We start from the raw sequence: 27975 nt of genomic DNA on the forward strand, positions 1-27975 counted from the left end.
TCGTTCTCATCATTGTTTTCTTTTCACATGCTAAATGAAGAGCTGTGGCAGAAAAGAACCCTTCGGTCCAGTACTATGCAGGCGTGGGAGTTAACGCTTATGTCTCCGTGCACCTCTCCTTCCTACCTGAGACAGAGAGGCGCAACACACAAGCTGTGGCTCGTTCTTTCTGCCCAGAGTTCGAGCACCACATGGAGTTTCCCTGTAACCTCATCGTTCAGAAAAGCAGCGGAGAAGCCTCTTGTTTGGGAGAGCTCTTGCAGTCTGCCAACATCGTCTTCTCTGTCTACCATCAGATGGTGAAGTCAGGTAAGGAGAAAAAGTGATTATGATGATTAAGAGTAGTTGCATAATGATCTAGTCCCTTAATTTTCAGTGTAGAAGACAGATTCCGTGCAGTCACTAATAGATGTAATTACCTAAATGGTCTTCAGAGAAGGCTTGGGGAGGTACTGTTGCCCTTACACAAAGAGTTAAAGCTTCTGATGCTCCAGTTGATCAAGATCACCTTTTAAATGAAAAGATAACAATTAATAGTAATAGTTCTTAACTCTTGAAGCATGCTGGCTTTGTATGTGTATGCCTTATTGCCTTTGCTTTATGAATGAGGTAATGGAGGTTCAGAAAAATTATGACTTAAAATCCTCCAAAAATTCTCTATCAGATAAGCAAGAGTCTTTCATAACACAACAGTGTATTGTAGAATTATTTTGTAAACAAAAACTAGCTAAAGATGATGTTGTTTCTTCTTTCTGGGGAAGAAAATTTAGAAGTGGCATGTTGTTAGAGTAACTGAGTAGTATTGTACACCACTAGCTCCATGTTCATTACTTAATGCTCACCTATGGAAACATTCCCCAAAAGCTTCTCCAAATTCAGTGGTGGTAGAGCACGTATCCTGTAACAAATGTGCAGTGGGAACACTTACAGACAAGCTTTGTTGACACCCCTGGTTCTCACTGAATTTGGCTTCATATTTTCTGCACCATTTGTTTTGACTTTTTCCTTTCTTCATGGGTTTAAAGCTTTTCCAGTATGACAGGTGAGCTGTTTGCTGTAGATGTGACACAGATTTCTTTCAGAGCTTCTCCATCTTTTGTTCTAGCTTGGTGTATTTACAAAATGATTTGTTTTCCAGCCACTGACACGTTGGCAGCTCGGACATCAAGAGATTATCTTCTTGGGACAGTTACAGTTCCAACCAGAGACCTACTGAGAAAAAGATCAGGTAATGCAGCAGTGTTACACTACCAATGTTCCATGTACATGCTATTGTGATTGCTTAAAACAATTTTGATTCCTTTGGTATTTTTTAGGCTAAAGTTCTCTCAGATACTGCACATCTTCATTAAAAATTCCGCATTAGAAAGCTCATAAATGAGATGTTGTTTGAAGATCAGTTTTTAGGGTGTAGGATCTGACTGTCCTGTGCATGAATGATTTATACTCCGTGGGGGGCAAGCTGTTGAACTCTGTGATGAGTAAACTTTATACTGCTAACATGGATTTTTTGGAAACTGCAAGAGAGCAGCCAGTTGCACCTTATTAAGAGTAAGGCACTGTACGGACTAGAAACTGGAGAAACTTGTACCCATCAATTGACAGCTGAACTGCCTCAGGGAATATTAACCTGCTTAATATTTTATTTGGTGCTCTTCATTTTCAAGTTTAAGATGAAAAGTTCAAGAGTTGTAGCATTCAGTGGAGGACCAATGATTACTTTTGAGATGTCAAAGCTAGAAACAAAAGCTTAGATTAAAAGCAGCTCAATTAAATTTTTTTTTTTTTAAACTAAATGTAATATACAAAGTAACACTAGATAGAAGAGGTAAAGATTTTGTAAGATACAAACTAACACAAGATAGAAGAGGTAAAAATCCACCTAGCCTGGCCTTGAATGCTTCCAGGGATGGAGCATCCACAACTTTTCTGGGCAGCCTGTTCCAGTGCTTCATCACCTTCTTAGTAAAGAACTTCTTCCTTATATCTAATCTAAATCCACCCTCTTTAAAACCTTAAACTCCTTGTCCTATCTGTGCGCTCCCTGATAGAGTCCCTCCCCATCTTTCCTGTAGGAAATGATGTTTTCATTATCATAATGATGATTTTCATTAACATAATGATGTTTTCGTTATCATCTTGTTTATTTCCGCTTTAATTTCAGTGTTGTACTCATTTTCTCCAACCATGAAGTCTTATTTTTAGGAAAATAGGAATGGAAATTTTCAGGAAAATGTGAAGAGAGGAGGAAAAAACTGAGAACGCCTAATTTTATAGCTGGAGGTTCATGGGATATAGTTTCATTGTAAAATGAGTATTGTTAGTGAAATGGAAAGTAAAATGCCTTTTGGATCAGCACTACCTGTGAGGTTGTCTGAGGTCTAACATTTCGCTGCTTTTTCAGGCTGGAAATGAATTCCAAACTCACAAGAAATAGATTCTTCGAGTACTGGTTCTTAACTGATGACCAGAGTGCAGAAATTCTTTTGCTGACGTTTTCAGAGGGTAGGAAAAGTCTGATGATGATCTCTTCTCCTGAAGGTATTACAGGCTGGTATCCCGTTACCCTAGCTGAAGATGCGCTGCCTTCACACCGCACGAACATCATGCAGGCCATTGGGGGAGGACTGGAGCTTTCTGTGACTTTTGCTCGTCACGGTGACAGGGAGCGTGTTTTGGAGGCCGCTAAGCTTCTGGGATGGAACAGCGAGGAAAGCCCTGAGGACAGTTTGGATGAGAGTGACGAATGGGAGCAGAGTGACAATCTGGTGGCTGTGACCATTTCAACCCCAAGAGTGTGGCTGCCTGTCCACTGCGTGCTGCTTGCAGGGCAGATGCACCTGAACAGGAGCACTTACTGCTACCTCAGGTATAAGCTGTACGATCAGGAAGCCACGTGGACGTCACTTAGGAGGCCAAAATTGAGTGAGGACGCGAAGAACGTCACAGTGAACTTTAAGAAACCGAACAAGCTGACCCTCAGGAGGAGCCAAGGGCTGATTTGGTTCTTCAGGGAGGAGAAATTAGAAATCCAGGTGTGGTGGGCATACGGGAGAGAAAATGATGTGGAAAGACCACTCGATACAGATCGTCTCATTGGATCCGCCTACGTTGACCTCGGAGCATTAGCAGAGAGGTCAAAGGCAACACTGAGTGTTGGTGGTAAGTTCATAAAGAACATTGTCACGTTTTAGTCTTCTTTACTTGATGTTGCTTAAATCCATAGTCGAGAAAAAACTGTACTTACACCCTTCATGTCCTTTATATATCAACTCTTCCTTGAAGATAAACAAGGTTCAGATTGCTTGCCCCTCTGGATTCAAAACCTAGCAAGTTCAAATGGGTGCAGAATTGGTAGCAATGATTGATAACAGGGAATGCAATTAGCCTAGCTGGATTAATGAGGAATGTTCCTTGAGAGTGGCAGCTTGGGCATTGTAATAGAGTGAGAATAGAATATCTCAAGAAGGCTGAGTGTTTGTAGTCAGAGCAAAAGACTAAGCAAGAGAAGATCGTGTGTATGCAGAGGTGCTCTTCACAGGACTCTCAGGAGGCTGATGTGTTTTAAAACAACAATCTGAACTACCAGTGACAAAATGAAGTGCACAATTTGGAGGTTTGGTCATCATTTTTACCTTTCCAAGCTGAAACTCTTCACTAGGTGATACCTTGCTTAGACGTTACCTTGAAAATCAAAATCCATTCTGCTGAGATATCTTAAAACAATGAACTGGACCAGCTTTTTCAAGATCCTATCCTTTGTTTCTCTTCATTAGCTGGTTGTTTGTGAATTCTCTTGCAGGAGTTTACCCGTTGTTCAGATGCAATGCTGCAGACCTAGCGGGGGCTGCTGTACGTGTTCACATCGCCCTTTCTTCCACTTCTGCTGCCCTGACCAGCAGACTTCACTGTGCTGAGGAGTACAGCAGTGGTGAAGATGAAAGCACAGAGAAAGCACCTGATCCGAGCCAACAGGTCCCTGAAAATCACTGTCAGAATCTGGATATCGTAAATTCAGAAATCAGCAGTGAGAAACCACAAGAAGGCGATGTGGAGTTTCTGGAAAACACAGTTGCTGTCAATATCCTGGTGGAAAGAGCAATGCACCTAAGTTTAAAAGGTAAACCACCACCAGCAGCCTTTTTGTCGTTGTTGGCTTTGTTTGTTTTTAATTTCTGTATATGTGTGTGTGGTTTTGTTTGTTTCTTGGGTTCTGCTCATTACAGGTACTGCAAGGAGCAATTTACAGACAAAAAGCCCAGGAATTTTCTTCCATCTTACTCCAGGAGTGAATAAATGCAGCGGGTTTTGAACTTGGCTGGCAGTATTGCAACCCTGAGACCATTGCATCATAGTATGAGTAGAGGGGAAGCAGGAATTTAAACTATTCAGCCTATCTCTATGAATAAAAACCGAACTATAAATGATATAACGTTCCCGGTTAGAGCTGACAGCTGAATTCTGCAGTTAAGAATTATCTGAATAACTTAACCCCGAGCTCCTCCTGTCTCAAAGACTCTTGCCAATTTGCATTTTTAGCAGATCATCAATTTGTAAAGCTGGCTTATTTGTGCTATCGGGAGGCTGCCAGCCGCAGCACGGAGGAAGGGCAGTGTAAGGGCAGAGCAGTGTGAACTCCCCCAGGCTCGTCGCTCTGCTCGGTGGGAATTACAACGAGGTGGCCACTCACTGTGCTGAGCATGACCGAAGAATTTCCTTCGCTTTAAAATTTATGCTAAGCATATTAAAATATTCCTTCCTAGCGAGCGATGCTTGGTTCTGGATGCAGTAAGGTAACGTGGGGAGTTTCCAGTTTCGGAAGCCTTGTTTGCCTCAAGTTGCAGTCTATAAATGAATCTTGTTTATTAAAGGTGAGAAGTGTCCCACCCTTCACCTTGGGCATCTTTAATGCTGCACGACTTGCTCACTTTGTGTTTGCTCAGCACTCGGAGTGCTCAGGTCTTTTTTGGACCATTACAGATGCAAATATGCAGTGTTAACCAAATATAAATAAGGGACTGACTCGAGGTGAGCTTACTGGACTTGTCTCCGTTAAAATCAACTAGTTCCTAGTCCAGGTGACACGCCAGAAAAAAGCCCTCACCATTTTCTGGTCTCACAGCTAAAGAGAGTCAAAGAGAAGCCATAATTCAATTCATTCTGATCCATAGTGAGCCCCACAGGTGGCTTTTTTTATAATTAGTGATTCTATAATCCTTTAGAATTCATCATCTTTGGAAACTTGATGCAACATTATTTGCTACTGCAAAGTTTGGGGAGTGATAAGGAGGTGTTTTTTGATGGTGTACACTGTGGCAATGTTTCTGTCTTCAAACGAATTATCTTCTCTTGCTATTTTTGGAAGCAGCTCCCTGCGAGACAATGGATACACTGGAACAGTGCATATAAATAAGCTGGTTACAAGAAGAATTGGCATTCTTCAGGATAAACATTTCATTACCATGTTACAGATAAAAAGGCTAGAATACGTTTCCAATCCAGTAGGTGATGGGTGCCAAACTTCCTGCAGTTTTGGAAGAACTGCAGGATGCACAATTTACAAAAATTGAGTCAAGTTACAAAATGTTTTCCCAAGTCTCTTGATATTTTTTTGTATTCTGAAGTCACTTTTCCTGTGTTTTTTTTTTCTTTCTTATCCATCTTCCAGAAATACAGATAAACAACCCTAAATTTCATAACATCAGGAAGGAATGAAATTCCTTCTACTTTGACTACAAAAAATTGATTTTATTTTTTTTTTTAGGTCTGCCTTTACATGCAAGAGGCAGTGAGCTGGTTTAGACAGGTCCTGCTCATGTCTCTAAGCTGATCTCATATAATGCACGCCTGTTTTTGACTTGCCATGTCTGTACTCTTGCCAAACTGAGAGCAGTTCTGTGTGGCATGTTTTAACTGAAGCCATTTTTCATATTAAAATTAAAAAAAAATAATAAAACATCCTCTTCTTAGGTAAATCTTCATGGTTAAGGGATAATAAGTGAGCAGTAACTCCGTAAGCTACAGCAAACCAATCACATTTATTTTCATGGCGAATCAGACTGCAGGAGAAAAAAAGATTTTTGTAGTTAAATGAGGTTCGTACTGGTCGTTTTTGATCATTTTGGGCAGCAAAGTCTTAGAGAAGTCCAAAGCCACATGCAGAGTCCTTGGAAAGCAGAGCCGAGGAAGCAATCTGTAACAACGGGGCGGTGTTTGATGGCAAAGTGTGACCTCGTTTCCCCTTGGCTAAATCCATTTCTCCTAGCAGATTTTGCCAGCTACCGATTCACCATCTCAGCAGCTCCATTAGCAGTAAAAAGCTTCCGTAGCTCTGCAAGCCCTAACGCGCTGCAGCAAATTAATCCCACTCAAGTGACAGTGACTGAGAGGGACCAAACCTGGAGGAAGGGTCACATGCAGAGGGGAAGTAGCAGGGAGGTAGAAATCTTCTGATTTCTTCTCTGAATTTCCTTGGCATGTCCCCCACAGAGGCCCTGAGGTTCCTTTTTGAGCTGTAATTCAGCAGAGGTGACTGTATAATTCCTGCATCTTTCACTCAATGCTTTCTAATCCATAATATCCAGCAGCATCTAGGGAATAACGAGCTCCATCCCTTAATTTGATCTTGTGATGCTCTGATTATAAACTACCTGCCTCTAAGTGCAAGCACGGCCAATTATATCAGGCTAGCTCATTCATTACGTGTTTTCTCACGAGTGTTTTCCCAGCTTATTTCAGGACAAATGAGGGAGAAAGTGGCCATATATCCAGCCCTGAGCTATGCTTACGCAAGGAATTTCCTAAAGCTTTCATAGGTGCATTGCAGAGTGAATTGCAGCCCTAGCTGCTCAGCTTAGCAATCACAAAGATCCAGTTTGGGTATGGATTAACACCAAATTATTTAAAACCAAATTAAGTTTTTGCTGAAGCTACTTCTTACAACTTCAGCTGTGTAGCTCCCTGGACTAGGGCATGAAGATAATTTATTTTTCCTTCCTTGTCACTGATGTTTTGACCAGAATATTAAGGCCTCATCTACATGAGATTTATTTATTTCATTTTTTCTCAAATTTCCCACTGATGCAGTAGCAGGGCTGGTGGGAGCACACAAGCACTTTCATTGTAATCAAGTGCTGGAAGAGGGTCCCAGGGATCTGGGTATTATTCCTAGCTTTGCTTTTGACTTCTCAGATGATCTTGGGCAAACATTTTCTTTGTTCCTTCCTTAAATATTCCAGTTTCTGTTCTATAAAAGGTTTGTGTAATGTTTGCCCCTTTTTGTAAACATAAAGCATTTTCAGCTGCTGGTCTGATCTACCTTTACTTTTTTTCCGCAGAAATTATTAAGAAGCTTTTTATCCTTTGGACAAATCTGAATTTAATTCCGTGTAATTTCAGGGAGCCCTCTCACGGAGCGTGAAGTAACAGCACCCAGCAGCTGTGTGACGTTCGCTGTCGCTGGCGCGGATGCTCCGGTAACCACCTCGGTGATAGAAAACACAGACTCACCCGTCTGGGATTTTCAGCAGCAAGCCAGGTACGAGGTGTGGACTCGCACAGACGTGCTCACAGAGCCTCTGGGTCTGACAGCCAGTGGCTAAGTGTGAAAATAACACACCCAGTTAGGGTGCCTTGCTGCTTACTGCTTTATTTCCTGCTCTTGGGTTTTATCAGCTGTAAGCTTAGACTCCCTTTCATTCAGAAGCTCAAGCTTTTTGATCCAGCGAGCTCCAAAAGGTGCTTTGGCCAGCTTTGAAGAGCAGTCTTGTTCAGCTTCTCTCAGCTACAAATGCTTATTTCCATGTTTTACAATTGCCACATGCTTACCCTGGGTAAAAAGTTACGTGAGGAAGCTTGATCTTAAAGCTAACGTGAGGAAGGGCATTTTGAACCCTGGCTACAGTCCATTTTTGCAGCTTAAGACCTTGGTGAGTCAGTTTGCTTCCACTCATCCATAGTTTCTCCATCTAGAGGAAGGGGCTGGTCATGGCTAAAGGTCTCTTGGGAAGATTCATTAAGATTTGATCAGGTTTATTGGCTTTTTCTCTACATTTTACTTCGTTTCATGCCTCGAAATTACACCCTGCTTCAGGACCAGAGCTCTCAGGTGGGATTCACCTAATTTTTTGTATCTGGAAATTAGGTTTCTGACTCAGAGTTGTTCACCCTTGGCTTTCTGTGCAGTCACAGAGATGCATGCACCTCCAGTCAGTGTGTCTCTTTGCCTGTGTTAGAGGCCACTCTTAGAGCAGGATAAAATTCCTTCCAGGAGACCCTTTCTCTCCTGTGACTGCAAATCAGTATAGCAAACACAGCTCAGATGGCTCAAACATATCAGAGCCTAGGTTGGAGCAGGTGAATTGACCACTCCAAAGCACCTCAGCTGATCAGTTTATACCTAGTAATAGTCAGCAACAAACCTGTGTTTGCAATCTTGTTTCTCCAGTGCTTCTATACCACATCTTAAATTAATGCCAAAGCAACAGCCATGGGTCTGTTCTAAACTAGGTGAAACCAGTCAGATACAGGCAACAGGAAAGCATATTGAGTTTATTTTGCCCACCACAGAATGCTTGTAAATCACTCAGTGCTTGCAGTCCCTCCTGTGACTGCCCAGGAGTGGGTTTTTCCTAACAGACTGTTGAGTCAGGTTTTTGGCTTCAGGGAATTGTAAGATGAAGGTGAAACCATTGCAAGACTGATAGCTGAAGATGAAAGGTTTGTTTCAGAGGTTGCTTATGCCCCAACTCATATCTGAATTGCTTTAAGCAACTTAAAAGCTGCTCTGCTAAGATATTTGTCATTTCATTGTTCAGGGTTTGTTTTGTTTTGTTTTGTTTTCCAGAAATCAGTTTCATATCTTACAGCTTTCAACCATAACCCCGGTGTTTTGCTGTCTCTGTACTTACTGAGGCATGAGACCGTTTCTCTTTCCTAAGATTCCTTGTGGTTTCCGTGTCCTAACTTTTAAATCTATAACAAGAGTGAGGAGAGGGAAATAACTTCTTGAATAATCAAAAGCCCAAACCACGTAAAATAGTTGAGGACTTGGCAAATTCTTACTTTTTTTCTGCTCCAGGAAGAAACTGATTTGTCTGGGTAAATACAGTGGCACTGAATCTTCAGAGACATTTTACTGTACTTGCTCGTTTTCCTATTTCACATAACAAAATACCATTTTATTCTTCACAGATTATCCAAAGAACTTCTGCTGGATCCACAGCAAACCTTGGTCTTCAAAGTGTGGCACAAAGCAGCAGGTAAAATTTGTGGGGCTCTATTGAGAGGAGAGCTTTTCTGCATCCCTTTCCTTGGGTGACTTGAAGTAAATTAAAGAGTGGAATTCTAAAAATACTTTTGGCCTTGCTCTAGAAGAATACTGTAGATAAATGCACATTGATTTCCTGCCCCTCAGCATCCTTCTTTTCCCTATTTATCTTCTGGCAAGGTTTGCTTCATTTGCATTTCCATTTTTTAATTTGACAGCATTTTAGAGGCTGGATTTTCCTACTGAACATACATTCTTTACTGTGTTTTATCTGCAGTTGCATTCAAATAACGTTACAGTGGCATGGGTATGTTTTAAGAATTATTTTTGTTTCCAGTATTAGCAGTCACTGAGACAGTTGGAGGCCTAACAACAAATACAAGCTTTTTGTAAGCACTTTTACTAAACCTTCTATGTATTGTTAAATGATAAAAGTTACTACTAACGGGTCAAATCGGTATTTTCTTGTCTTGCTGCTAGCCCAGATACGTCAATATTTAATGGATACCAGCCCAGCACATGTTTAAAAGTCTGTGTGTTTATTGCTGGGAAGGCAGCCCTACTTCTTTACTTCAAACATCTAAAATGTGATCTTTAAAATCTGGATCTTTTCCCCCATTTCTTTCCATGTATTAAAGTTCAGCTGGCAGAATTTTTGCTTCAAAAATAAACTTCCCTGTGTTACTCAGCCTTTCTCTGCTTTATGCAGAGTGCTGTGTGTACACAGCGATCCTCCTGCCAATCCTTCTCCCTGCCCTGCTCTTTCATTGTCTCTGCAGAGACATTTTTAGCTGAATGCAATTGCGAAGATAATCCAAATAACATCCTCTTCTTGGGTAGGATTGTTTGTTCTGCGCTTCAGATAAATTTGCAAGACAGAAAAGACAAAATGCTGCACAAGAAATGAAACAGTGTAATGCCAGCGGGCGTTTTTTGAAAGCTTAGGCAACACGAGAAGGGAAGAAATGTGAGTTTCTGAAGTGAGAATGCAATTCTGGAGGCAGAATGCATTTGCTGAGGTCATCAGATCGGCTTTCGGGTTCAGTTTTACAAGCCTCTGGCTGTCTTTTATTTCTAGTCCATTTTCAAACTGAATATTTTTCACTTTGTTCTAACCCTTTGTTAACTAGTCCTTCTGATAAAGTGCTGCATAGACTGGGAACTACCTTCGTGTCCTTCCCCAAACCTGCAGCGAGGCCCCTGTTCTGCTGTGAACTACCTGTGTCAGCATTCAGGTTATCAACAACCACAATAGGGACAGACATTTTGGTTTATCTGCAGGGACAAAGCTGTTTTAATTGCTTGAAACAATTTTTTCTTCTTCTCAGCCAGACACCACAGGTATCTTAGTTTGAAGGCTGGTAAAAAAACAAATCTAAGGCTCTTTGTATTTTCTTAAACCCTATTCTTTACATCACTTTTTTTTTTTTCACTATTTTCTTGTTCTTTACCTCATGAGAGCTGTCAGCCTTTAACCCTTTTTTTTTTTTTTTCTTGAGTTTTATAAGATGTCTTTCCCTTTCAAGGCCTGTATAACCGACTTTTTGGCATTTCTGAAAATGTTTCACTTCCATACAGCTTAAATTAATATGTGCTTTATATTCTTCTTCCCCAGAGACTGAGCGGGTGATAGGATTTGCATCTGTGGACCTTTCTCCTCTTCTTTCTGGCTTCCAGCTGGTGTGCGGGTGGTACAATATTACAGACTTCAGTGGGCAGTGCCGAGGACAGATCAAAATAGCAGTTTCCCCCCTTCAAAACATAAATAACCTCAAAGAAGAAAAGCAGGCAAGGATTCGGACCCAGACTCCAAATTCTTCAGTATGTACCTGACTTTCTTACCCCGTGCCTAGCTGCTTAGATTCCTGATAATCAGCACTGACTCCAGGTTTCTAAAGAAATGAACAAAAGACACAAAATCCATTCTTTAAAAATATGCCACATTTCCCTTTTTATGCCTGCTTTATACAGGAAGGTTGGAACTTTCCAGTTCCGAATGTAAATTGGAAGCTGTGGTTACAAATGAACAAAGGTTTCAAACAGCCTTCCTGTATTTTGATATCTGAATCTGCCATCTAATAAATGTCTCTGAAATAAGAGTGTTGTTAAGAGGTATTTTGGCTCAGTGATGCAAAATCCTTCAAAAATTTAAATTCGGAAAACTTAAGTTTTTGTTTGTTACCTCAGCAAGACAGTGCTTTAATTTCTTTATTTTCTTACTGTGGAAATCTCACCTGTGGTGTTTCTCTTTATTCTAGGTGAAAGACAGCTTCCCAGTATCTCCCAGTAATGTTTCAAGCTTTTCCAAGCAGGTGTCAAATACCTTGTCAAAGGAAGTTAGCGTTCCTACTCGAGAACTGTAAGTCAACTGCCTATGGGTCTTTTTGATCATTTTGGGGACTCAGAAGTCCACATATCTGAAAACATAAAGCCCTGTCAGAGGTCTTTCCCTGTGTTTGGACTTAAAGATTTTACCAAATTCCCTTTACCGGTGAGCGGGTAGCCCAGGAGATGGCAATCTTGGGGCCCTTCTACAAAATCCAGATTTTCTTTTTCTCACAGATGATTCCTGATTGTTGCATTTCCAGCTTTCTTTTTTAGGATTTATCATATGCCAATTCTAAAATCGGCAGTTAATTCTTCCAGGCCTTTATAATATTTTTTTTTTACAGTAAGTTAAAATTGAGTGTTACTGGTGTATCCCCTGAATTTTGCCATACCTCCTGGCTGGTGAATTGTGGTATTGCACATTCCAGGACTAGGACTGTCAGATATCCTGCAGAAATTCTGCTCGATGTCCCTTAAAACAAGCACCAGGGTGTGTTTATGTAGCTAGCAACATGCGAGAGAGCACATTAATTCATGCTTTATTTATTTAGCATATGTAAGAGGTGATATTTCTCCTGTACATGCCTTTGAAGTTTATAGGGTCCATGGGCCAGCATTATTTGGCCTGAACAGCCAGACTGACAGCTGCTGGTGGGTGTTGTGAATCCCCAATCGGCTGCAGGTTTTTTTTTTGTTTTACTGTAACTCTGATACACTCAGTAAATCCCATTCTTGATGACATTTGGAAAAGGTAGTTTCACCCACCGGTGGCTCTTTAGCGTGCTTAAAGCTGTTGCATGTTCTTAGTGAGCAGACTTCCCAAAATCACAGGTTTCACACTGCTTTTTGTGGTTAAATGTAGGCCTGTTCCAAGCAGAATTAATTCCCCTAAGCCGCACGCACCTCGTCATGAAGAGCATATGCAGAATGTGCGCAGGTTTCACGAGTCCTTGCAGCAAGCGGAGGGAAACGCACAGCGGGCAGCCAAGGTGGACTCGTTATCGCTGTCATCACGTGCTTCTCTTCTAACTGCTCTCAGGTAAGGCAGAGCTGTAGCCAAAATAGTAATGCAAAGCCTTAGGTTTGCAAAGCGGAGCTTGAAACTTAAGAATTCTTGTTTTAAAGGAAATGAAAATATACAGTAAGTGATTAAAAGTTATCAGTGATGGAGCTGTGATCTACAGCAGGATGAGATGAAATTGGAAAAGCAGGGACTGGGGGGCAACTCAGGATTAGGACTGAGGTGCTCTAGCAATGCCATGAGTCTCCAAAAGGAAACAGTAAGAGCAGTGTTTTCAAATCTAGATGGAATGCTTTGCTTTATCCATCTCTGTTCATATGTAACACAGCACACACTGTTAAGCCAACAGTCCTTTGAGTTTCTTTTTGTGGATAGAAGGACAAGCCTGCGAGCCCTTTCATCGTGCGTGTAGCTGGATGTCCTTTCCCAGCAGGATGCCTTTATTCGTCCTAGAAGCACCTATTTTCCTTTTTACTGGATTCTAGGTTTATAGATCAGGTCTAAATTTTGGGAGAAAAATTTTCATTATCTGTAGGAATATGGGACTGAAAGAGACTCTGAGTCATTCCATCCCTTCCCCAGCTACCACAAGCAATATATCATAAAATCCTTAGAACTTCAGCAGACATAAATCCTTAGATTTTTATCATGCTCAGTCATAAAGTCAAAGTAATAACGTTGCTGTTAACACTTCTGCTGGAAGGTCATTTCAAATCCAACTTTCTTTGAGTGAGTACGTTTAAAACTAGCTTCTTTTTTAGCTTGCAACCTAAATTTGTCCTTGAGAAAGCATCCTTTTGCTTAGGTAGAGCAACCTCAGCACTCATCTACTGATCTATTTTTCAGTAATAAGCAAACACAGGACTAAGGATTATTTACTTGCAGTTGACTGGAATGATACAAATAGAACCAGCCTGCCGTAGGTTGGTTGTGTTTTGGGCTTTGCTTTTATCAGTTTTTTACCACTGCTTACAGAAACAACTTGAGTGAGCTGGATGAGGTTCAGAGATACTTCAGTCAGAAGCTGACCAGGTCTTTTCCTGACTTCAGTTACGGTAACACACCCAGACCAAGCCACGAAGAGCAGGAGAGTGATCAGCAAGGCTTGAGGAGCCGAGAAGCGCATCCCAACGGATACCATCTCCTGAAAAAGTCGAGTCAGTTGGTGTCTCAGGTCAGCAACCTCATCAATGGTAAGTTGGCACTTGGCCTGGAAGTTTTGATCAGCAGCTGCCTTAAAATATCTTCAGATTTCTCACGTAATCGAGTCCAATCCCTGGTGTTGGTCACCAGGGATTAGTCCACTGGGGGAACACTTCAGAGAGATTTTCAGACCTCTGTCAGTAATGATAGCGTTGAGTTGAAACACACTCAGAAGTCAGGTAAGATGGGAATGAAGGCCCTCACGAGATACAGCCTAAATTCTACCGAATTTTCAGTGTCTGTTCAGAAAAAGGGATATCCACAGGATGGGTCTGAGCTGAGTCTGTGGCTCTTTGCTGAGAGGAATTGGCATAGATCTGTTTTCACATGAAATTTATGCCCTATGATGAACAGCAAAAATAAAGCTCTTATAATAGGTGAGACAAAGCTCTCAGTAAGCAGCTTATTTTCTATTTATCATATTCATTCCATTTAGTCCTTTACAGGCATCAGTGCGATTAATTTTCCATATTATTAGTACACAGAAAAACATTCTTAATAAGGCCAGGGGATGACACAACAGTGAAGGAAGTCGTATCTCTTTGTATGCCTTGTTTTCAGATCTATATTATTTTTACTTTGCCTGACGTTTCTCCCAGCTCCATTCTTTCTTCATTAACTGCTTCCTGATTGCACTTAATTTATTTTAGCATAACCACTCAAGCCACTGTGATGTTACACCAGAGAGAGGCACAGTGAAGAGTAAAACAACTAGGAAATCAAATCAATGCTATTACTTCTAAAAGAAAGAAGCTGTGGCTCGGGGAGCTGCCAGTTGGAAAGTTATTTTGTGCTTTCTGCCTTTAGCTGCCTGCAGGGAAACACCACTTCCAAGAGGTGGAGCTGGAGGGCACGTTTCTGTTATGCCAGAACCTGATGTTTTTGTATCGCCACCTCAATTTTCTCATGTTTTCTTCTCCAGGGTTTTGCTTTTTTGTCGTTCTCCTTCTCATCTGTTAATTGTTTTTACTGTACTCTCCTCTACAATCTGTCTCAAACTCTTCCTTCCTTTCCAAATGTCCTCCCCCCTTGCATTGCCTCGTGGCAAGACTTTTTCACTTGCCTCAGAGTACCAGTACTTTCCTCTTTAACCTAACACTGGCAAACTAATTTTTCAGAGAATTTAAGAATTGAATAAGATCTGTTAACTAGGCACCAAAACGAGGTGATTGTGGCTTTTTAAAGAAATCGTAAAATCCCCTGATATTTTCAGGATTTACATTCTCTTAATGTCTAGGCTCCTAATCCAAAAATCTTTTTTCAGAACCTGTGTCTGGAGCACAGGCAGCTCCTCATTTTCAGTCCTTTTAATTTTGCCACAACAACTGAACAATAATCCTGAGTGAATTTCTGTTTTATGAGTATTTAATTAATTTAAATTGCCTGTCATTTGATCAGAGTTGGTAAGTTGAACTGATTTTCTGCAGCAAGCCCAGGTAAATCAGCTGCAAGGCGAATGGTTGCCCTGTGCATTTACTGATGCTGTTTTTATTAATCAGATTTACAGACTATCACTAAAAATAGTAAAGATTCTTCTACTGAGCATCAAGACAACAGCAGAAAGCCGAGTGCTGCTCGTGTTCCCCACCAGAAGGGTGGAAAAGCCAGAACTGAAGTGCATCAAGGGCAGGGTGAGTCAGACTCAACGAATTCTCGCAGCGATACGCAGCTGCCGTGCTCTTTTGGGAGACACATATTGCAGGAGTTGCTAGACCAAGCTGTCCCTGAAAGCGAGCATCCTTTGCCAACGGACTGCATGCGGAGAGATGAAGGTGTTTTTGCCACCCAGCCCCACAGCGAAGAGGAATACGAGGAAGATGTTATAGAACCACGAACTCTTAATGAAATAACAACCCTGACGGACAAAACCAGCCCCTGGTCCAGCGTGCTCTCCAAGTTGGAACTGGGCACTGAGCAGCAGCCCCTAAACGTGGGGCCTGAAGATCAGGGGGATGCAAAATGTTTGCAGAAAGGGAACAGGAGGAGGAGCAGCTCGTTGGCCAGCGTACCACAAGGTGACAATCGAAGCGTGCTCACCACTCTTAGCCCCTGCACAGAGCAGAGCAGTCCTTGGGCAGGAACAGAAGGCTTGAAGAGCTTGAACGGTGTCACAGAAAAAACTGGGAAGGAGCTGCTGCATTCTGCTCGTTCCTCAGAAGTGCATCAAACAGTTGGTGGCCCTGTAGAAAACGGAAATTGCAGCTGGGATAGAAAGTTTAACACTGAGCAAATAAAGCAAAATGCAGATTTTCTTGCAGCCTCCGAAGAACTTCTGGAATTTCCAGGAGTCTTTGGTTTGACCATTCCAAAAACCACAGCGAGAGAGAAGGAAAATGGCGAGGTTTTAGGTGAAGATCGTCAAGATGAGGAAAAAAGTGGTTCCAATGAGATCTGTGCGAAAAGTTTATCTGCCCGAGCAGGCTTGAAAGGAAACGTTGGTGCCTTTTCTGATGACAGCCATGAAGATCCACCACCAGCAGAGTCAGGAAAGTCTGAGAAACCAACAATTGTTTTGTATCCTTCCCCTTCCTTAAGCACAAATTGCATTCAAGGAGTGTATCTTACTGCTTAGTTAGAGTTGTGTCAGCCTCAGGAAAGAGAAATTCACTGTGTGGAGCTCTTCCCTGTGAAATAAGTCCAGAACTGATGGCCAGGAAAGGTAGGAGAAGTCATATGAAGGATGGTTTGGGTTGGAAGGGGTCTTAAAATCATCTAATTAAGTCCTTGTTGTGTTTCAGGAGTGTAGTGAGGACTTCCTTGCCGTTTGTAACCAGCATTCAGTGTTCAGAATGATAGCAAAATGATTAAAATTAACGAGTTTCACCATCAGGGATCCACTCGGAGCTGTTACAACGACGCTCGTTGCCCGCCTGCAGCCCAGCCGAGCTTTGTGTGGTCACACACTGCCAAAGGTTGTTCCTTAACAGCTCTGCTCAGACCTGAGCCCGTTGTTGTTCCCAACTTCTTCCTTCCACCCCAGCAGATGGAAGCCTCCATGAGGATGCTCAGCATTTCTCCTCGTCCTTCCATGGTAAGTACGGGGCGTCCTTTCCTTTTTTTATCCCAGCTTAACAGAATCCAACTGTTCGAGCAGGAATGGAAGCACTTCTCCCTTCCTTTGCCTGTCAGCGCTGAGGTTAGAGGTCGTGACAGCTTCCAAATCAAGGAGAATCTCTCTGATTTCTCTCAAGGAGAAGCATTTTCAAATTCATGATTCAACGTTGTCAGTGACGCTTGTGTTTGTCCATGTAGTCAGGGGGGTTGCTCTTTTCCTCCCCTGGTGTCAGTGGAATTAGCAGGTGCTCCACACTTCCTTGTGCTTAAACATGATAGAGGGTGCCTAATTTGGGGGATACCTTTAATTATGACTAATTCATACCTCTTAAATTGGGATAAAACAGGGAGTTTGCAGCAGAGAGCACCTCCTTGAGAGGCATTGACTCCTGATCTTGGATGGAGGGAGAGGGAGTAGTAGAAGTACTTACACAGGCTGATAATTGCTTTTATTGCTTCCTAAATGTTTTTGTTTGCATAAACATTCACTTGTTGCAGGGAAGTAGAGACCATTTTCTTTCCAGAAGGTTTGTGACTCGGATATTTTGGGGTCTAACCGTTATTCCTGTGCAGCCTCAGCAGGGCTGTGGATGTGGATCTCGGTGCTGCACCATGTGGGCCATTTGTTTACTGCTCCCAGAACAGATAACACGTTCGTTCCCCTCCCTGTGACCTATGAAACAAATGCTGTAAGGAACATTTATGTAATCAGAAGCCGCTTGTTTGATCAAACAGAAGAAAAGCAGGCAGGGTCTAATAGCTCCCAAGTAGCAGAAACTATTTGAAATTAATGAGCATGTTTACAGGCAGGTAAAATACATGGATTTTTGCTGTTTTGCATTGTTAAAATGATCTTTTTTCTTATTTACACAAGGCTTCTCCTTTTCTAAAGCCTTTGAATCTTGTTCCTGATGAAAATACAGAGCTCTGTCAGAGCAGACACAGTCACAGTGTGCTTTCAGGGTCCTTGGATGTAGTTTGACAATAACACCTAGGCTGCAGTATGCCTCAGTGCTCATACTTTTCATGCTATATCTAAACACTTTCAGATAAAACCCAAAGCAGATCAAATCCCAAAACCCCAAGCAGAATCTCTGGCATGTTTCTCCTGGGGAATCTCCTTTGAATTCCGTGTTCCCCTCTGTCCATACCCCCTTACTCTCTAATTCACTGCCTCTTCCACCTTTCGCTTTCTCTGAAAGCTTCTGCTTCTTCCTGGAAGCACCCTGTCCTTCTGTGCATCTGCAAAACAAAACTCAAACCTATGGTTTGATGTTAATACTGATTTTATTCTAATTCATTCTTGGTGCAGTGCTAAGCTTAGTGGCTAGGAACACACCCTTAAAACCGATCGATAATTAGGGAGGATATTAGGAAGACCCCGTTTTGGATATAGCTGACCTTAAACCAGCTTAATTCCAGGAGTAACTAGAGCTAATCTTTGGCAGTATCACTTTTTAGACAAGGACTCAGTGCTGCCCCACGCTATCAGCCACCATCAAGCGCCCGATGTGAAGAGCAGGAAGCTTTACATTGATGCCAGCGTTACGCCGCCGTTCAGGAAAGCTGCTTTCTCTTATTTTTCTTCCTAGCTAGCGCCGAGGACCTCAGTTTCTAAATCTGGGTTTGTTTAGTTTCCGCACAGTTCAGCAAACGCCCAGCGTGACGGCGAGGCCGAAATCTGAGCTGTTATCATCTGAAGATCAGCAGTCCCCTGGCGCTCACATGGCGCTTGGCAAGTCTCCCTCCTGGCCTTGCTGGCGTTCCTCACACCTCTCCCCGCGGTGCCTGACTCCCTGCTTTCCCTGCCTTTCTCCACAAAGCGAGGAAAAACCGGTGAGGAGGCGAAGTGGGCGGTCACCTCAGAGGAGATGGCAGGATTTTGAGACAAAAAGGTTCTCCCAGGTCATGCTGCGAGGACTTGTGGGACTTAAGGTGCTGCTCAGGCCACGTGGCAGGGACCTGAATTTTGCAGAGCCTCACAAAATGTAAAAAAAAACAAATGTTTCATGCTTTTTTCCTCCACCACATCAGATTCATGTCCAGTTTCTTGAGGTCCTTCCTGGCTTTCCCATTCCACTCTTGTCACCTGCTGTGACCCCGCAGGCCAGGTTCGATTTCTGCCCCGTCTCAAGTTCAGGGAGCAGCTTTGCACTTGTCTCCACTCAGCCCTTTTCCCGGCTGGTCCTGATATAACCTGGGGAAAAACTTTTGATGCTAAACTTAACAGCATCCAGCACTGTATCGTGGTTACTTTAAAGCAACAACTATTTTTTAATGAATCAGAGCCATTGTGTAGGTGGCCCAGATTATGGTCCAGGTCTTCTTACTGACTGTAACCTCTGGCCTTGCTTCTCCTCCCTCTCTGCCTGAACTGCATTCATGTGTTCTGTGCTATTTTATATATCAGTGCTGAGTTTTTGAGTCAAAAATGTCTTTTTAGGTAACATCCACTCACACGGAGGGCACTGCAGTGCTGATTCTGGTTAGGATTTCAGGTAATCACACGCTAGAGCAAAAAAATAAAACATTATTGCAATGAGGTGCTAGCTGGGAAGCCCGTGTTAAGGTTTGCTGCCTTTCAGAGTGGCCCAGCCTACTGGTGTGAAGCTGTTTGGGAGGAAAAACAAGTATTTAAAACCAGGAGAGTTAAACTTTGCATTAAAATATCTTTATTTTTTCCTCGCTTCTGCAAAAAGGATAAGAAACTTCCATTGAAACCAGTTTTACTCAGCATAAGGAATTATTTTGTATGGCTGTACCTTCAGTGTAGACTAGAAATAACATTTTTATAACAAAAACTTAGCACCTTTGAGGTGTTTTAAAACTGCAGCTGGCCTGCAAAGGTCCAAACATCCTTTCTTGGTTTGTTCTTGATCTGCTCCCCTTTCAGTTTCAGCCATGAAAGCTCTCCTTTTTTTTCCTCAAGCAAGTTCCCCAGAGCCAGTAAACTTCTCCTCTTAACCTGCTGAACAGAAACGCTGACGTTCTTCTTCATTTTCGCGATCAGAAGCTGTATTCCCCACGTCTGCCTGGGACAGGGCATGCTGTCTGTGCTGGGACACGAAGCTTTTGCTGTTCGGAAAGCCGAAGTAGGTGCAAGGTCACTGCGTGGTAGCCTATTAACACAGATCTGCTTTCACTCCTGCGTCAGCGTGCAGACAAAACTTGTCACGCTTGCTGAAAGCTGAAATGCTGCTCGCTGCCAAGGTGCTCACCCAGATTCTCTGACCTTGAAACGAGCCGACCCCCAGGACCTCCAAAATGCCAATAAATCCCTTTGCTTTGCTCGAACCCCTGGTGCACAGCAGGTAGGTAAGCCCAGGCTGGTTTAAGTGCCCTGCTGTATCGCAGCCTCTTCTATAAAAAGGAAAGCAAAGCAGCCTTCTGTGCGTAAGTCCTCTTCCTCTCGCATTTTTCCGAGGAAAATGCACCCTAAAAATGCAGCGCTGAGGCCAAAATGCCTTGCTAAAAGCTGTGTGCGTAGGGAATTTACATGCTGTAAAGGGAAGTACAGAAGTACTGGAGCAAAAACTGGAGCAATGGGATTTTGGGCACCTCTGTCTGAAAAACCGTGCAAGTGGTATCTTTGCAAGCCCACCTCGTTTAATGGCAGTCAGGAGTGTGAGAGAAGAATTTGGGAACCAGTTTCTAGAAGGCAGGATCTGCACTGTCCAGGAAACTTCTAGTTTCAGTAATGAAATCTCAAAAGTTCTCCATCAGACAATATAAACCTTCTCCAATATAAACCCGCATCTCCTGCAGCATCGCACGTAGCTCCCCCATGGGAATTCCTTGCTGTGTTTGGGTTGGTTTGGCTTTTTTTTAGGCCTTCCTGGGTGAAGGGATGAGCCAGTCCGTGTAAATTCTTCGCAGCTACATAAAGCTGGAGTTCAGGAGCGGGTGCTGCCTTGGCGCACTGACAGTGGAAGCCTTTCACCAGCCCTGAGCTCTCCCTGTGAACGTTTTTCTCCATGAACAGCTAACGAATGCTGCACAGAGCCAGCGTGAGCCAACACCGAGGTTTCAGCTGTTTCCCAAACAGTTTGCTCAGGGAACAGGGTGGGAAGAAAAAGCTGCTGACCCATCTTCTCTGGACAGCCTTGAGCAGAGTAAAAAGGAGGTGGGGTGGCCAGCGAGCACCTCTTTTTCCTCGCTTTTAAGCTCCTGATGTTGCCAGGTGTGTGTTTAATACCTCTCAGCTTCTTACGTTTGGTTTAGGCAAGGTTATCCTAGAACAGAGAGAAAAACAAAGGATTCTTGTAAATATTGATGTATTTTTTTCAGGATGATAAGAATTGATGCTGGTTTTAGAGGATCACAGGCCCTAGGTATTTTCCTGGGTGGTCTGAAGTCTTTTGAAGCACTCTGTGTGTAATTTACATCATTCACAGTACAAAATGAGGAGTTGTTTTTTAATTACACTAATTTATAGCTAGTTTGCTTTTCTTCACTGCTGGACGTGAAGACAAACGAGCCGTTCCCACCCGTGTCCTCCTTTTTAAGGACCAGGCAGCCCGCGAGCAGCGCCGTCATCTCGGTGAGCGTTACCCAGCACAAGAAAAAAACAGACTGCTTACTCCTAAAAAAGCCGTTTTCCTCCCCAAACACCGCCTTGAGGCGGGGATGGAGGAGGCAGCCCGGGGATGTGGGCCAAAGGCCGGGCTGGTGTCAGCTTTCCCAGCCAGCGCCGGCCTCCGGGAGAGCCTCAGCCCTGTGGGCAGCGAGGTCCCAGCCCCGCACCGCACATCCCACACGGGCACCCGGGGCTGGGTCCTCAGCTGCCTCAGCACCCCAAATGTGGGGCTCGTTGGTCTAGGGGTATGATTCTCGCTTAGGGTGCGAGAGGTCCCGGGTTCAAATCCCGGACGAGCCCTTCTCTTTTAGGACACCAAGGCCAACGGCATCGGGTTTGTGTGGCCAGCAGGGCCTCTGCTCACAGGGAAGCAGGGCCAGGAGCAGAGGGAACGGCCTCGAGTTGTGCCAGGGGAGGCTCAGGTTGGCAATGAGGAGACATTTCTGCTCAGCAAGAGCGCTCAGGCCTTGGGACGGGTTGCCCAGGGAGGTGGGGGAGTCCCCGTCCCTGGGGGTGTTCAAGGAGAGGTTGGACGTGGTGCTTGGGGACAGGGCTTGGGGGTGACATTGGTGGTAGGGGGTGGTTGGAGCAGGTGATCCTGGAGGGCTTTTCCAATTAATACGTTAGTTTTTCACTGAAATGGGAGTTTCTTTGTGCACTAAAACCCCATGTTTAGTGGCACTGGGACATCCGTGAGGAAGTCCAGCTGCTGGGGGGTCCGACCCCGCTGCCAAAGCAGTTCCCTACAGCAGGCTGCCCAGGGAGGCGTCCAGATGGGCCTTGAATATCTCCAGAGACCCCACAACCTCCCTGGGCTGTCCCAGTGCTCCGTCACCCTCACCGGGAAGTTCTTTCACGTGTTGGTTTTCTCTGTGATTCTGTAATAGGAAAAATCAAAGCATCACATGAGGGATGGAAACATTTAAGGGGAAATCACCCAAGCGGTTACGGCAGCGAGCCATGGTGGGGAGCATCAGCCCTCCTGCCTGCCAGGCCGGGTCAGCACAGCCGAAGATTAAATTTGGGAGATGTCAGTGTGGGGTGACAGCCTCTTGGCCTTGTCTGTGTGTGGGACGTGGAACTGGTGTTAAAGCAGCTTTAGGTTCTCCCCGAGCCTCTCAGCCCTCACCCTGGGCTCCAACAAGCACAGCTACACCCAGCCCACACAGGGCAGGCTGTGTTTTGTCCCACAGACCTTTTTCCTTCTGCAGACCTTTTTTCCTGTGGGCCAAAGGCCGGGCTGGTGTCAGCTTTCCCAGCCAGCGCCGGCCTCCGGGAGAGCCTCAGCCCCGTGGGCAGCGAGGTCCCAGCCCCGCACCGCACATCCCACACGGGCACCCGGGGCTGGGTCCTCAGCTGCCTCAGCACCCCAAATGTGGGGCTCGTTGGTCTAGGGGTATGATTCTCGCTTAGGGTGCGAGAGGTCCCGGGTTCAAATCCCGGACGAGCCCTTCTCTTTTAGGCCACCAAGGCCACAACAGCATCCGAGGTGCTCGTCCCCCTGGGCTCTGCTCTGCTGAGGCCGCCCCTCGAGTGCTGGGTTCAGCTTTGGGCCCCTCACTCCCAGAAGGACATCGAGGCCCTGGAGCGGGGCCAGAGAAGGGCTCCGAAGCTGGGGATTTTTGTTCAGTGGTTCTGTTTGAAACGGACACTCGGGTATAACCTGGGAAGGAGAAAATGAGGATATTGAGAAGGGTACTGAGATATTTCCAGAAATGAGGAGCACCCACACCCAGCCCAGGCTGCGATGCCTCTCAGCGTGCAGGGTGAGAAAAAGCCCTTGGAGGAGAACCGATGAGCAAGGGAAAACCTCAGGAGGGTGATTTCTGCCTGTCCAGCTGCTCACAGGCTCCAAAATGCACACCCAGCACCGGGCAGAGCTCGCAGGGCTCTAAAATTTTGTTCCTTCTCTCCCCAGAGTCGACACGGAGCTGCGCTGGGAGGGATCCCCTACCGAAGGCCGAACCATCAGAGGCCGGCGCTGGCCCCAGCAGCGATCTCAGAAGAAGAAACCCAACGAATCGCCCGGATTTTCTCTGCTCAGCTCTCCAAGAAGGATTAGTGAGGGTGAGAGGCCGGCCGGAGCAGCTGATGGCCAAGCCACGGCTCCTGCCAGCCACGCAGGGAAAGGCTGAAGCCTCCGGGGGAGGAGAAGGCAGCAGCTGGCTTCGATCTCTGATATTTAATTTGTCTAATTGGTGGTAATTTAAAGGGAGGCAGAGCCTGGGGGTCGGCCAAGGGAAACTGAGAGACTGCACCTCGTGAGGCCAACTCCCAGGGTGGCACCTGCTCGATTTCTGAGCCTCATTCCTGTGAAATCTCTCCAAAAATTTCTCCACCCCCTTTTATTTTATTATATTTTTTTTAACCAGCTGGGTGAAGCGCCCCATTTTGGGGCAGCTCCTTTGTCTTCAACCACAGGAGGTTGAAGCCATTAAAACCATTAAAAATACCTTAAAAATCCCTGCCCACGTGTGCTGGGGACGGGGAGAGGAGATGAGCTCCCTCCCCGCCTCCTACACCCCAAAATCGCTGCTGGGAGGCAGTTTGGTGATTCTGTGAGTGCGAGGTGCTCGTGTAAATACAGACCAAGGGTCCTGTAAATTAGTGGGGTGTGTACAGAAGGGTTTTTTCGAGCAGTGTGGCACTTTTATAATGTAAATTATTTTTGTATGTGTTTGATAATGGCTTTGATGCAAACCGAGCTAAGTTATTTTTGTACCAGTCCTCAACCACTGTTTGTGTGTTTCAATAAAATTATGATTTCTTCTCTCCGGGTGAGCAGGGCTTGGTCCTACAGCAACCTCAGGGCCCTGATGTGTCCCATAAAGGTCTGTGCTTTGCGAGGGGACAGCATTGCTGCCTTGCCCAAGGCCGTCCTCTTTGGAAAAAAAGCTGCCTTTAAAACCCCGGTTTTGGGGTCAGAACGGAGGGAACCGGTTTCATCATCCCTTTTTTTGCCCCTTTTCTACACTTTTGTCTTTCGTGGGCCAGTCCTAAAAGTGTAGTTCACCACCGGTGTCTCTCTCCTTGCCCCCTGAGGGGAGGTGAAACCATTTCCAGAGCCCCTTGGGCTGCGCTGTGCCAAACGTCCCCATACCGCACGTCCTCAGCTTCCCCTGCAAGAACAGGAGGGCCACGAGGGCTTCCTCCTCCCCAAAAACCCCAGGGTGGGGTCGGGAGCACCGTGCCAGCAGGGCTGTGAGTTTTAAAACATCAGGAAAGGGAAGAAAAGGGATAATTGTTGAGCTTTCATCCCATCCTCGGCCTCCAGCACTGCCCTGAGCTGCACCCCGAGCCTTTGCCCAGCGGGGATTTTGTTGTCCGAGCCTGGACAGGGACACAGAAAGGTTTTTGCTTGGGGTCCTTGCCTTGGGGTCACTCCACGTGAGCTCAGGGGACACGTTGTGGTGGCTGTCGTAGGAAATCCCGCTGGTAAACACGCTCAGCAGCTGCTTGGGATCGATGACAAACGCGCGGCCGCTGCCAGGGCCGGGAGGGTGGGAGCTGCCCCCGTGCCCCTGCTCCCCATCCCCGGGGGGGTCCCAGCGGGGCAGGAACGTTTTTGGAGCAGGGATCGGAGCGCAGCAACCCCCTCGTGGATTCCAGGCAGCTCAAATGCCACCGGGGGACGGGGTTTTGCTGTCACCCGACGCCGGCGGCTGCTGGAACGTCCCCCGGGCGCTATATAAAGGGAGGGCCAAGGAGCTGGCTCGCAGGGCGATGGCTGCGAGCAGGGGGGTGTGAGGAGGCAGCCGGGGACGCGTTGCCCCCACGGTGAAAAAAAGGGGAAAGGATTTGACTTCTGAGCCTGTCCCAAGGCAGCCGGAGCCACCCAAGCAAATCGTCACCTCCGTCCCCAACCCGGGAGCCTGAACGAAGCCCCTCCGCCTTCCCTTGCAGCCCCCGCGGCCATGGTGGGCCTGAAGCCCCCCGAGGTGCCCCCGCCGGCAGCCGTCAAGTTCCTCAGCGCCGGGACGGCCGCCTGCATCGCCGACGTCTGCACCTTCCCCCTGGACACCGCCAAAGTGAGGCTGCAGGTAAAAAAAAAAACAAAAAAAAACAAAAAAAAAACAACAAAAAAACACATAAAAGCCCCCAAACGGGCTCGTTTTAGAGGGACGGAGGGGTAAGGTGACGCTGTTGGTGCCCTACAGATCCAGGGCGAGGTGCGGATCCCCCGGAGCCCCAGCACGGTGGAGTACCGGGGCGTTTTGGGCACGCTGAGCACCATGGTGCGCACCGAGGGGCCCCGAAGCCTTTACAGTGGGCTGGTGGCGGGGCTGCAGCGCCAGATGAGCTTCGCCTCCATCCGCATCGGGCTCTACGACTCGGTCAAGCAGCTCTACACCCCAAAAGGGGCCGAAAGTGAGTGCGGCGCCCACCAGGAACCCCGCCCCGTGCGGTGCCGCGGGCGCAAACCCCATCCCTGAGCTCGCCCCTTGATGCCCGACCCTAAAACTCATCCCAAATTTGATCCCGTGGGTGTATTCCCGCAGGCACGGGGCTGGGGGCGAGGCTGCTGGCGGGCTGCACCACGGGCGCGGTGGCGGTGACGTGCGCCCAACCCACCGACGTGGTCAAGGTGCGATTCCAGGCTCACGGGGCGATCCCGGACAGCGCCCGGCGCTACAGCGGCACCGTGGACGCCTACAGAACCATTGCCAGGGAGGAGGGAGTCCGAGGGCTTTGGAGAGGTAAAGGGGGCGAGTTTGGGAACGGGAAGGGAAGAGGAGAAGGGTTTGGGTTGGAAGGGAGACGAAAATCCCACTCAGCCCAGCTTGGGCACCCCCAGCTCCTCCGGGCAGCCTGGGCCAGGCCCTCAGCGCCCTCAGCGGGCAGAATTTCTTCCCAATTTCACAGAATCACAGAATTTTCTAGGTTGGAAGAGACCTCAAGATCATCGAGTCCAACCTCTGACCTAAAACTAACAGTCCCCACTAAACCATATCCCTAAGCTCTACATCTAAACGTCTTTTGAAGACTTCCAGGGATGGTGACTCCACCACCTCCCTGGGCAGCCTGTTCCAATGCCTCACAACCCTTTCAGTAAAGAAATTCTTCCTAACATCTAACCTAAAACTCCCCTGGCGTAACTTTAGCCCATTCCCCCTCGTCCTGTCACCAGGCACATGGGAGAACAGACCAACCCCCACCTCGCTACAGCCTCCTTTAATGTACTTATACAGAGCAATAAGGTCACCCCTGAGCCTCCTCTTCTCTAGGCTGAACAAGCCCAGCTCCTTCAGCCGCTCCTCGTAGGACTTGCTCTCCAGTCCCAAATTTCTTCCCAATTTCTTCCCAAATCCTCCCCCCTGCGAGCGCCATCCCCGGTGCCACCGCCCTTTTTCCTTCCCTCCCTCCCAGGGACGCTGCCCAACATCGCCCGCAACGCCATCGTCAACTGCGGGGAGCTCGTCACCTACGACCTGATCAAGGATGCGCTGCTGCGGGCTCAACTGCTGACAGGTGAGGCCGGGGGCATGGGACACCACCGGGCGCCGTCCCCCGTTCCTAAAACCCTCACGGCCCCATTTTTACCCCCTTCTCGTCCCCAGACAACGTCCCCTGTCACTTCGTGGCCGCTTTCGGGGCCGGGTTCTGCGCCACGGTGGTGGCGTCGCCGGTGGACGTGGTGAAGACGCGCTACATGAACGCCGGCCCCGGGCAGTACCGCAACGTCCCCAGCTGCCTCCTGGCCCTACTGATGCAGGACGGCCTCGCCGGCCTCTACAAGGGGTGAGTTTGGGGTGAAAAACGCAAAATTGCCACACGCACAGGCACCGGGGGGTAAAAAACGCAATATTACGGCACGCACGGGCACCGGGGGGGGCTCAGCACCACTGGGATGCCCCCAGAAGGGTTTTGGGGTTTCGGGGACGTCCCTTTCAGCCCCGTTTTGCCCCCCGTACAGGTTCGTCCCCTCCTTCCTGCGGCTCGGCTCCTGGAACGTGGTGATGTTCATCTCCTACGAGCAGCTGCAACGCGCCGCGGTGCTGGCCTGGCCGGCTCCTTCCTGAATCCCTCCAGCTCCTCTCGCCAGCGTGGGCGAGGTGCAGGAGTGAATTCCCCTAAATGCTGCGGCAGAGGGGGGGCAGCGAGGCCGAACCCCTCCCCGGCACGATGGGGACGATGCCGAGGACCAAAAGGGGCCCCGAGAGGGACCAGCGAGGCGGGCGGAGGCGCTGCAGGCGGCCGCTTGTAGGGACGTGGGAGAAAAGGTGTCCAGAGAGGAGTTTAGAAGGGAATTAAAAATGTTTGTAGGGTTTCCAGCCTGGCAGCAGTGGGAACAAGACGAGTGGGATGGAGAGGTGTGGGCAGGTGGGATGGCGTTGGGGGATGTGGGAACGCGGTGATTCCTGGGATTTCCTCACTGATTCTCCGAATAAATCACCCCTATGGGGTCAGAGCGCAGCGGGACTCGGGGTTCCTTCATCTTATGGGATCATTAGGGTTGGAAAAACCCTCCAAGCTCATCTGGTGCCCCTACAACCAACGTCGGGATGGGAGGGGTTCTCCTAAGGA

At 46.6% G+C, this 27975-nt stretch overlaps 2 protein-coding genes and 2 non-coding genes across 8 annotated transcripts in view; all 4 read left to right on the forward strand.

The window, feature by feature from the left end:
* Nucleotides 1–23911, forward strand: part of C2CD3 (C2 domain containing 3 centriole elongation regulator) — a 47297-nt gene extending 23386 nt beyond the window's left edge. The window contains exons 20-33 of one of the 5 annotated variants that reach the window (XM_068688415.1): nt 41–309; nt 1139–1228; nt 2542–3162; nt 3803–4120; nt 7399–7537; nt 9193–9260; nt 10884–11089; nt 11527–11627; nt 12459–12635; nt 13593–13810; nt 15320–16334; nt 16758–16851; nt 19885–19966; nt 23369–23911. In XM_068688415.1, the coding sequence (XP_068544516.1) occupies nt 41–309; nt 1139–1228; nt 2542–3162; nt 3803–4120; nt 7399–7537; nt 9193–9260; nt 10884–11089; nt 11527–11627; nt 12459–12635; nt 13593–13810; nt 15320–16334; nt 16758–16851; nt 19885–19966; nt 23369–23655 (3685 nt within the window). In that variant the 3' untranslated portion in view covers nt 23656–23911. Of the gene's footprint in view, nt 1–40; nt 310–1138; nt 1229–2541; nt 3163–3802; nt 4121–7398; nt 7538–9192; nt 9261–10883; nt 11090–11526; nt 11628–12458; nt 12636–13592; nt 13811–15319; nt 16335–16757; nt 16852–18508; nt 18696–19803; nt 19840–19884; nt 19967–23368 lie in introns of those variants that run through there. The other 4 variants (XM_068688491.1, XM_068688537.1, XM_068688699.1 and 1 more) reach the window with 4 other exon arrangements.
* TRNAP-AGG (transfer RNA proline (anticodon AGG)) lies at nt 21679–21750 on the forward strand. The gene has a single exon. It is a non-coding gene; the product is annotated as a tRNA-Pro (tRNA).
* Nucleotides 22830–22901, forward strand: TRNAP-AGG (transfer RNA proline (anticodon AGG)). The gene has a single exon. It is a non-coding gene; the product is annotated as a tRNA-Pro (tRNA).
* Nucleotides 23912–25117: 1206 nt separating the features above from the next.
* Nucleotides 25118–27864, forward strand: LOC137859681 (putative mitochondrial transporter UCP3). Its single transcript, XM_068689056.1, has 6 exons — nt 25118–25490; nt 25608–25818; nt 25950–26147; nt 26818–26919; nt 27009–27189; nt 27365–27864. Exons 1-6 carry the CDS (start codon nt 25365–25367, stop codon nt 27468–27470), a joined length of 924 nt encoding a protein of 307 aa, XP_068545157.1. The 5' UTR covers nt 25118–25364; the 3' UTR covers nt 27471–27864.
* Nucleotides 27865–27975: the final 111 nt, after the last annotated feature.

Source organism: Anas acuta, chromosome 1 (genome assembly GCF_963932015.1).
Source record: "Anas acuta chromosome 1, bAnaAcu1.1, whole genome shotgun sequence".
NCBI classification, from domain to species: Eukaryota; Metazoa; Chordata; class Aves; order Anseriformes; family Anatidae; genus Anas; species Anas acuta.

What these genes read in the sequence shown, in the direction of transcription:
- LOC137859681 (XM_068689056.1), top strand. Translation starts at nt 25,365, where the DNA reads ATGGTGGGCCTGAAGCCCCCCGAGGTGCCCCCGCCGGCAGCCGTCAAG. An exon ending in GCGGGCTCAACTGCTGACAG is followed by an intron (nt 26,920 to 27,008) that starts GTGAGGCCGGGG and finishes TCTCGTCCCCAG; the next exon opens with ACAACGTCCCCTGTCACTTC. An exon ending in CTCGCCGGCCTCTACAAGGG is followed by an intron (nt 27,190 to 27,364) that starts GTGAGTTTGGGG and finishes CCCCCCGTACAG; the next exon opens with GTTCGTCCCCTCCTTCCTGC.